Source organism: Stylophora pistillata, chromosome 5 (genome assembly GCF_964205215.1).
Source record: "Stylophora pistillata chromosome 5, jaStyPist1.2, whole genome shotgun sequence".
NCBI lineage: Eukaryota > Metazoa > Cnidaria > Anthozoa > Scleractinia > Pocilloporidae > Stylophora > Stylophora pistillata.
The window spans coordinates 931,579-942,535 of record NC_142523.1 but is presented as its reverse complement, the minus strand read 5'-3'; the positions used below and the strand labels follow the sequence as shown (position 1 = coordinate 942,535).

Here is a 10,957-nt window from a genome sequence, read left to right as displayed (position 1 = left end):
AGAAGAACTCAAGTGAAGGATAATCTACCTGAAGTGGAAGAAGACTTTGAAACTGAAAGGAAAATAATATGATATAGCCAGAAGTCGTGTGTAGGATTTTGAAGATGAGCCCGGGAGGCTGTCTTTGACAGCTGTTTTATATGATTTTCTTCGCAGTATTGAACGTCTGTAAACATCAGATCGTAGGCGTTCGCGCGAGCACACGCAATTGTCAACGGTAGCTATAACAGATGATGACCAAATGTCGATCTTATAGAATCCAGAATTTTAATTGCGCGAGAACGCGCGGGGAAATTGCTAAACTCACGAAAGCTATTGCATGAAAACAAGTCCGGCGACCCCTTCTTTTTATTGTTCCGATATGATAATAACGTCGAAAGGAATCATCAGAAAAAAAAAAAATTAAAAATTCTACGGAAGGAAATTTGCGATGTGTGAAAATTGCCTTTGTTCTAGATTTTCTGAAATTCCGCTCCATAGAATTTTTTAAAATTCTCTCTGCACTTTCCTTTTCAAGTGCCAAAAGCAATCACTGAAAAAAGTCACGAGGTCACCGGGTTAGTTTTCGAATTATTTAAGCCACGAGCTAAAAAATACGTCTAAATAAGCCCATGCAAGCGTTGCCATGGAAACTGCTAGTGACGAAATGACACCTATTTTTGGATATAATTCAACCCCGTAAAAGTGTTCAACTGGCCTTGGTAAGTCTTTCTGTTGTAGTCTTTCAAAGTTACAAACCCTCAAAAAGATGAAAACTGGTACCAGCCACCTTAATTCTCTGTCAAGAATTTCTTTAAACTGTTTACCAAAGTTGTGAAGATCCATAAAACATGTATGCCTCATGGGTAGGGTAGTACATAGACCCAATTCCATTCCTTCAGTGACGATCGAGATACGAGGAGCTCTAGGGTTGAAAATTAGACATTCCCAAACATTCCCTTATCACCACACTCTAGTAAGGAGGGAGCATGGGGGCTCTAAGAGCCTCTTAACATACAGCTTGTCTTGTCACGTGATTGATCATTGACGATTTCGGCACTTCTAGCTCAAACGTTTTGTGCTGAAGTTGCGTTTGATGAGTCTGAGTGGAGTGGGATCCATATCTTTTTCGGGCGCTTTGCCCATGCGTATTAGCAACTTGTTTACAAAGCTTTCCGGAGGTCATTTCGCGGAGCGCTTTTTGAAAATCTGCTTTAAAAAATGTAAATAAAAGGGGATTGAATAGTGCAGAACTGACCTTTAGAAACAAAAATAAAGCGTTCATCCATTGAGGAATACTCATCTCTATTGAAAAATCCAAGTCTATGAGGAGCGTCAGGAAAAAATACGGAAACCAAGCGAGCACAAAACACAGTAACATAGCCAGGTAAACTATCAATGATCTTTTGGTGTTCACTCTTTTCTTTCGTTGCGTTGAGTTTGATGTGCTTTCCCTTAGAAAACTGGTGAGTTTCATTCTTGATTTTTTGCTTGTTTTTATGATGAAATAGATGCGAATATAAGCCAAAACTATGATGATAAGTGGCGTGAACACAAACAGTGAAATAACTGTTGTGTTATAGATGAGGTAAGCTTTAGTAAAGTCTTTCGAAGAGATGATGAACAACTGAGCAAGAGACACAGACATTGCTAAAATCCAGATGGAAATTAACACACAAGCAATTCGAGGTTTGGTAACAACGGACGTGTGTCGAAAAGGTGAGGAAATCTTGACGTATCTTTCAATGACCGCAGACGACAGATGCAGTATCGTGGAGATGGCTAGACCCCGCTGAGAGATATCCATAGCGATACAAAGCGACTGGTTCATCAAAACAATGTTACACGATAGAACGAGTGGAACAACCAGAGCACCAGAGAGAAAATCACTTGCAGCTAAACTGAAAAGAAAGAGGTTTGTTCTGGTGCGGAGGTATTTCATATTCCAGGCCAACACAAAGACGAGGCCATTTGCGATGATGATTAAACAGGCAACTAAACCAAGAAAGGAGAATATTACTTTAACGTTTGTATCGAGGGTAAACTCGTGATCACTGAATCCATCCTTTGATGAAAAGTTATGTAATGGAGAATTCGTCGTTGCCACAGGCATTTCCATGCTTAATTTTGCTGTTTTTTCCTATAGATTCTCTTTCACTTGATCCCTGCAATTTTGGAAAAAAGATAGATTAAAGAAATCTTTTTAAATGTTCTTGCTATAAAAGATGCCTTTGTGAATTTTTAACCACGCGTTTTTTTGTCCTTTTTGTTTTGTTTGTTGTTGTTGTTTTTTTGCAAGATTTTTATGCTCATTCTAGTCGGAATTGAGAGAGCTGGTGGATCGAGCGAAGGACAAAGATTTCATTTACCTAGATTTTTGATTTTTTCAAATTTTTGAAAGAATGAACCCAGCGTCTTTGTTATACAGAGTAGCAACCAACTCGATTTATATTTACACAACTAGATAAATTCAAACGTTTGAATAAACGCAATAAGTAACCTTACTTTGGCTTGATTAAACGGAGGTACATAACGATTTGACCATGTTTAAGAGAAATATAATTTTCCATGGGAAAATAGTTCATTCATTTTGACGGAAAGTAATTATCGTGTCACGTGTAATTGCATTTTGGCGACAGTCGTACAGCACGACATGTTTTGTAGATTTTTAGGTTATACCGATGTGATGATTACTGCAACTTAAAGTAAAAGCTATGTTAGCAGCATTCAAACAACAACCTCTGCACATCTTCTATGATTTATTGTTACATTTACTTTACAAGTTTGCTTGAAAACGACATAAAATATGAATTCTTATTGCCTCAAAGATCGCAGCACAACTCAAAGTTTTCCTCCCCAGAGAATATTTGTACAAGACATTTCCCCACAGAACGAGAACTAATTTCTTACCTTTATGAAAAAGTTTGTAAAATAATGCTTTGTATTTACTCGTTCTCTATCAATATTCGACCATCGGTTCGCCCTGTTGTGTTTTGTTTATTGCTGTAATTTATTGAATGGAAACCTGTTTGTTTTTACCACCAATATATATATTAAATTTATGTAATGGAAGCAATCTCTTGGGAAATACTTTTTTGGAACAACAAAATATCAATGTTGAAAGGCTCCGTTTAAACGCCGTTTCTCCGTCCGCGACATTTTGACCAAAACATGAAGTATAGTAATTATGAAGTGGAGGGTTCGCGCGGAAAGACCCCAACTACAAACAGAACGAGAACCTAATCTTGTTAACGCCTTGCTTTTGAAATGCCTCCATGAATATGCTTGATTTTGATCAAAATCCCAACAACCGAAATACCTATTTGCTCCTCCGTCAACGCCTCGTAATTTACTGTACTTGTTTTACGCGCTAGTAGACGATTACCATTTCTGAAAGAAGATAGCTCTTCGGAATAGTTATTGAAGATAGCTGAATGCAAATAACTTGAATTTTGAATCTGCTCTGAAGTTAAGTTTCTCTTTTATCATAATTTCTACCAATTCTTACCATGGATGCTGTCAAGCCAATTCTTAAAGTCCAGATATTGCACACAAGTTCTCCTTCAAATTTCAAGGGGAGTGTAATCTTTTCTCGTTAACAACGCAAAACTGCAAAAATAGCTAATTGAATAACAAGGCACTCGTCCTCTGAACTGTCATTTCAGCAAGCCGTGCACGAAACTGTTTGATTTCAAACAACGAATCCGAAGTGCGGCAGTCTCAATCAAGTTGTGAAACACATAGGAATGTGCTTCTTTCGTCTCAAAATTAATTCAGAAATTCGCTTTCTTAGCTGAAGAAGTGCTTGGCCAGAAAAACATTTTTAAGATTATCTGACGAAAGAATATCCCACGTTACTTTTGCTTGTCTCTTTGCTTCTTTTTTGCTGATATAAAGTTTTTTTTTTTAAACTATAACCGCACAAAGACCACTACTTATTATACTTACGTTGACTACAACGCCCTACATTGCGTTGCGATACTTACAGTTATGGTACTTAGAGTACTCTTACGATATAATTGATACAATTTGTGCTACTTACATTATCGTAAGTACACTACACACAAATTGATACTGCCAACAAACATACATATTAAGAGGCACACTATTTACGAAAAAAAAAAGAATTTATTCACAAAATATTAACAGTTATGAAAGACAAAAAGGCAAAATTATGAGTGAGATAGATTAGAGTGATTGCTTGAAAGGAACCCAAAGGTACAGCGTTCAGCAAACTTGACTTTCAGAGGCGTAAGATCATAACAAGGAGAACAGGATTTAATTATTCTTTCGAGCAGGCTCACATTTGAAGCCTCCCCGCAAACTGTAGAACAATTATAGAATATGAGGTATTTTGTGCCACTTCTGTTGAAATTTATTGTGTATCAGTCACGATGATATTTGCTTTTCAATTTCTACATTATACTTCAACTGTTGCGCATATTCTCTAATAGATGGAGAGATGTTCTTAACTTTGCCGGCAGCAATAGATAATGTAATAATAATATAATACTTGTAAGAAAAAGACTTATAAGAAAAGGACAAACATCTTTCCAAAAAACTTTATAAAACTCGGCAGAGAGACTTTCTGTAACAGGTGACTTGCCGGATTCCATTGATTTAACAACTTCTAGATATTCTCTTTCAGCTAAGAGACCCTCGCATTTTCCTTATCAATTTCGTTTTGTTTGTGGTGTTCACAGCCAACAAAAATCTTTCCAAATGTTCTGTTATTTTGGTACTTTGTGCAAAGATCACTATAAAAAGAGTTACACTCTCGCAAAATATCTTAGTCATTTGTAAGATTTGTTCCATCCTTTGCCTTGATCTGCACGTTCGTCTTTTGTATTGCAGTAGCGACTTTCTAGGACCAGGAAAAAAAAAAAAGAAAACATATATATTATTTTTCTCACCTTCATTATATCATCTCTATTTGGATCGAATTTCTTTGTTTTGCATTCAATAATGTTCTGTTATTCCCTGTTCTTAAACCTCAGTTGTTTAGCAATAGCTTCTTTGTTGCTGTTTATACAGCTCTCAAGTTACCTTTCAAGAGCGGCTGTATCACTTTCAATATCGGATTCATTGTTCTTCACTTTCTATGTTTTCGTCTTTGAATATTTGATTGAAGTATATCTGATTTGAAGCTTAATCATTTCCCATAACAACACTTTGTCTACAGTCTTGTCGCTTTCGGATTGGTTGACCTTTTCAAGGATTGTAGATTTAATGTTGTCACGTAATCTATTTCCACCCAAAGTGATGTTTTTAATTTACAAAGGTCTGGTCCTGTAGGATGTGTCTCGTAATTAGTAGCGATGTTGCACAAAGATTTGTCTGTTTTGTAGCCGGGAGGATGTCAGCTTTTAAAATTCATCCGGCGAGAATCACACTAACAAGGAAAAAATCTAACTAACAATGTATGTCAGGCTTGTTTTGTCTCCATGTGTATCTTCTCCTCTCTGTGTTTAGGTCCCGCCATAGATAGGTAAGATCAAGATTATCCCGAGATTTTGAATCACTTTTAAGGAGTTTCGGTGCGTCGTTAATTTCCCACCCTTTTTGTCCTTGGTGACATCCTTAACAAGATTAAAATCTCCCATAAGAATAGTTTTCTTCACACCACACGTTATCATTTGTTCACGTACATTTTGGTAGAAATATGGTCGTCTTTGTTAGCAGCATAAATATTGCAGATCATTAAGACTAGATCTTTGACTTCTCCATCAGTAATAATGTACCTTCCCTCCTTATCACATATCTGTGATAAGGCCTGAAAACCTTGAGGGTAAAGTTTTGATTGAAGTGGATACCGACATCTGCTTTCTTACTTGCAAGGTCGCTGAAAAAAGCTGTATAGGTGATAGCTATGTAGCGGTATAACTATACAGTTTATAAACCATATAGCTATATAACTATATAGCTATATAACATAGCTAGATGGCTGGTAGCTGCATAGCTGATAATAGTTGGGGTTTTTTTTTTTTGTCAGGTTGTTCACAACTTTCTCCAGCTCGGAGATCGTCCGTGGCTTGAGCTTCAACTCGAACAGCTAGAGTTTCAACAGACTTGTGAGCGAACTCGAGGCTTTTGATCAGATGCCTTTGCTTTTCTTTAATCTCGTCAATTTCTTCCATCCGCGCCTGAACCAGATCAAGTTTACAGTTATGGTGTCAGCCATATTGCGACAACCGCCGCAATATGGCAAAGTTCTTTTGATTTTTGGCGTCCATTTTTTAGATGGGTCCCTTATAGGGTCGGTTTTTAAGTTACGTACGGTTGTCAGGGTTCAATATTGCACAAGGAGAATGCAGTTGAAAAAAATTGAAAATGTGCATACTACGAAATTAGCGGTTAGAAAACAACTTTGAATTAAGTTTTGAAATTTTGCTGACTGCAAATATTCACAGAGTTCAGTAAACCTAATTTGAGACACCTGCTGAAATTTGGAATAAATCAACTGTAAATACATAATGCGATTTACTCGATGAAACACTCGCTTACGGCTTTTTCTTTCTCTCAAAAGGTGACATGCGAGTGTGTTCTATCTGTTCTATTTGAAAAATGCATATGATATAAAGAACAATTCTATGGCTGAGCGTGTATGCAAACCTCTAAGTCAACAAAGCGATCTTTAGCTTTCGTAACGTAGCTTGAACATGGTGTAATTTGTTGCACAAACGATTGATTTTTTAGTAATGTATTTTCGTTTCGGTTGCCATGGTAATGTTACGAAAGACAGACTGACCCATGAAATCTTGATGACTTCACACCATGATAGCCAATCAGAATTAAGGAAAATAAAATGAGCAAGTCCCATTATGAAGGACAGCCGTAATTAATGAGAAATGGTTCTGGCTGAATATCAACTTGAAAGATCCAGAACCGCCTAATTATGCCACTGTGATTAAAGAGGACTTGATATTGTGTTTTGACAACAATGTAACAAAATATTGGAAAACACCATAACGAAAAACAATAATGTTTCATGGGGAATAACCTTCATCAAAGATTATGATCGGGCTGGTTCCTTTTTCTGGACTAATTTTGACTTTATGGTTTAACAAAAGCATAGATTTCACTTAGAGACGAGCGCAATTGGTGCGCGAGTTAACTTATAACAAAGGTAAACTCGAATTATTCGCAAAATAAGAATATTTACTCTAAAATATCAGCTTCTATTCCATCTTTTGTCTTCATTTGAGTCAGCACTTTCCGTTGATCACAACTGTAAATAAATCAACTCAGTGACCGCGGAGAACAAGAGAAAGCAAAATTTAACTCGAAAAAAACCTAGATGTTATTATTAAAAAGGTTGTTGTGCTTGAGGTTTAAAGACTGAAAAACGACTTGAGAGACAAGCTTGAAAGTGTTAACCTATTTTTAACAAGATGACTTCATGTTTTGCTTGGAATATATATATATATATTTTTTTTGTGCGATTCATCTCAAGTTTGAGGACATGATACCCAGGGAGGCCGGCGCCGATGAGAGACAATTTAAAAATTTCACAAATCATTTCTTGAAGAAACCAGTGTTAAATAAAAAAACAAACTCAAACAAATTAGTAAAATAAACTGGATCGTGTAACTTGCAATTTTTATCAGTGGTTAACTCGACGCACATTATTTCAGTTCTTCGAATAAAAATTATAGAATAACGAAATTTCTGAAACCAAAATGGTAAATTATGCATTTCAATACTCACCGTCGACTCAAGTCTGTTGTCTGGAACGAGATTTTAAAAACCTGCAAAGCCAAATAAACTCGCCTGTCTAACTAATACCCTCTGCAATTGTAGGAAGCAGTTCAGGGTATATGCGATATTATGACTGTATTGAGATAAATTAACACGTAATTCAGTGTCAGGTTGGAGGATTTTAGCGATTAACGTCGCCTGATATTATAAATGGTGGTACAGAGCGACGTGTAACTAAGAACTGACATGTAATTCTTTTTTTATGAATTTTGAGTTCAGAGACCTAAGTGTGAAAAGCAGCTCTCTATTTCAAAGGTTTCCGAAATCAGCTGCCGATAAGGAGTTAGATCTTCGTACATGAGTTTTTTTCGGTAACAATTTCACCACAAGATGTCGGCAAACTTTTTTTTCATTTTAATTAAGTTAGATAATTTGCTACAAAACTGATGCAATAAACAAAGACATTGGCTTACAATTTGAAATTAGATCGTAAAACGGAGTGAACTTCAGATTTTTGCTGCGATATCGACACTTATTTACCTCTGATATCGACACTTATTTAAGCTCGGAATTATTATAAGCCAGGTGGTATTCGCACGGTGAAAATGAAATTTCTTAGCACCACTTATGGCTTAGGTTAAACAATAGCTTATATTCATTCCTATTAAATTATTGCCTTATCGGTTCCTACGTAGTTTATCTCCTACAAATGTTCGTACAGAACTCTTAGATTTAAGCATCCGTCAAGTTTCAAGAATAAACAAATTAAAAAAGTCAGAGATAAACTGAAGAAAAAAGGTTATATAACGGGGATGTAACTTTGTAATCAGTGGCTTAAAAATGATAGATGTAAAATTAGGTAGGTTTGAAGGATGCCAGTAGCAGCAGATTAACAAGAATTACTAACTACCTAATTGAGCGGAATGAACAAATTTTGTTAGAATCATAGAAAATTTGTAAGGCAAGCCACAAGATAGGAAAGAAAATTATGTGTTAAATACTGCAACTATTACAAAGATTGAATACAATTCGAATTACTAAAGGAATTTTATTACTAAGACCGTGGATTGGATGAATAATCAAGCTGAACATGTTGTACGTTGTACGTTAACCGGAAATTAGTTATCACTCAAACTCAGTCACCACAGTTTCTTTAGAAACTTTCACCCTTTATTTATCAGTCAAACTCGCCTATCTAAACTCGCTTGGGTGGGGAGGGTGGGGGTACTTCCTGATGATAGATTGATGGAGATGCGGGCTGGACAAAGTCGCATTGTCACGACTGGATTGAATATAACGGGTTTGTGTTTTCAGTAGGGTTTCTACAATGGTTTGGCACTTTTTTCAGGACTTTGAGGGTAAGAAAAATCTAGTAGGCAGGGATAAAAAGGAAAGATTCGCGGTTAAAAATTTGTCGCCGTATTACAAGCTGTGGTTTTAATGTCTAACAATCACTTCGCGTTATATTCCGTTCTTGACAAAGCTGGGATCACGAAAATTACATTTTCCCAAATGGGACCAAGATGGTACTTATAATTGGCCACAGAATAGACTACAATTGGTGAGGGGTTCTAGAGGGTAAGCAACACAGACCTAGCCAAACTTGGCCCAAGTACCCCCTCCCCCACCTACCGGACTCGCCTCCTATTTTATTGAAACCATTTCCCGCATTAGGTTACTTTCTCTGTCTTTCTCTGTTAACTTTAGATACCTTCATTTTCTAATTCACGATTCTTAATTTCTTATTCAACACCCTTAACCTAACAAAGATTAGAGGGCTTGATAATGACGCAGGTAAATGGAAGTTGTTTTAGTTATTGTATTCTGTAAAAGTTTTATCATAAAACCTTTACAATAGGCGAGATGTAGGGATTTGTATGGGAATAAACGGTCGCAAATTTACCTCGTTTCTCAATGCTTGTTCAGTTTGCATTAATTGAATTTTCTAGTCTGATTTAATGGAGAACTGAAAACGAGCTAAACGGCTGTAAGTCAGCACCCGGAAAACACATGAGATACAAAGAAGCTAACCCAAAGGTAAGGTAAGGTAAGTTTGTTGTCATTGAAACTTAGTTCATATTCTGAGGTTAAGAATCTGACCATGTAATCCTTTACAAATTCCTATATTTCGTCTATTGTATATCATAAACATAGTTACTATTTACGCAGAATCATCGAGCGCGCTTGAACTACCTTTGATTTAAGTATTTTTTGTTTTTGTTTTTTATTTTTTTGCGTGCATATTAAGAATGATAAATAAAGATTTTGTTCCCCAAAAGCTCTTGTGATGCCTTTCTGTCGTTTCAGTCACCGATAACCTGCGTGAAAGTTAGCATTTTCTCTTGTTTCTTCCTCTGGACAGAAGGCTCTAGTTGTCTGAAGCGTGTGTATGTCCGCTGACTAGTGACCTGTCTGACCCATTCGCTGAATACTGACCTATCCGCTGGATAACGTCATCCGCCGCTGAAACAAATTGCGCCAGATTGTGATCTCGTCGAGAAGGAGAGCCTACAAGTTATCTAAAACTTGCAGGATACAGCCGGGGAAAAATGGTGTCTCTATTAAATTGTGATTACCTCACGTTATAAAAAACGGTACGTGACCAAAAATCCCTGCGATCGTTGCCTTTTGCAGTCACGCACTCTGCCTCCTGACAATTACAATGGGGAAAATAGCAACTTGTCACGTAAGTACGTCCGACTTGAGAACGCGAACTGAGCGTGAGACAAACCCTTTAACTGAGACCTGGAATGCGGCAATTCTTCCCATAGAAGAGAGGGAGATATCATTTAGATTTAAAGGAAAGTAACAATGAAAGCTATTAAGCTTCTCAGTGCCCTCTTCAATCTAATCTTCTTTCACATGGTATCTGCATCTACATCTACGGGTAAGCATTAACTTTATCAGTTCCCAATAGAAAGTCACTGCAGCATTTGATTACGATCTACGGAAACGAGAGTTAAGGTGTAGGCACGCGGATCATTTTCAAGTGAAGCGCCCTCTGAAATCCTTTTGCTCAGGAAACCCTTACGGTTACCATCACAGCCTGATCGAAAGGAACTACTAACATTGTTCAGTGAGTATTTACGGTATGATTCTCACTTCGGCACACTGGACAGACATTCAAACAAGCTCCAAACGTGCCTTGACTTGTTCAAGGATGATATTTGTTACGTGCTCTACCCGCAGGGGGGCTTAAATGGATCAATTTGTGATGTACATTTAGAGGGTATCTTACAGTTCCTTAGTCTATGTGAGCGTAACATTAACATTATAACTT

The 10,957-nt window shown here is 36.9% G+C and overlaps 1 protein-coding gene across 1 annotated transcript; it reads right to left on the bottom strand.

Moving 5' to 3' along the window:
- Positions 1-250: 250 nt before the first annotated feature.
- On the bottom strand, positions 251-5,154 carry LOC148729761 (histamine H2 receptor-like). Its single transcript, XM_088761279.1, has 2 exons — positions 4,893-5,154; positions 251-2,144 (listed from the first exon to the last, which is right to left on the bottom strand). Exon 2 carries the CDS (start codon positions 2,096-2,098, stop codon positions 989-991), a length of 1,110 nt encoding a protein of 369 aa, XP_088617405.1. The 5' UTR covers positions 2,099-2,144; positions 4,893-5,154; the 3' UTR covers positions 251-988.
- Positions 5,155-10,957: the final 5,803 nt, after the last annotated feature.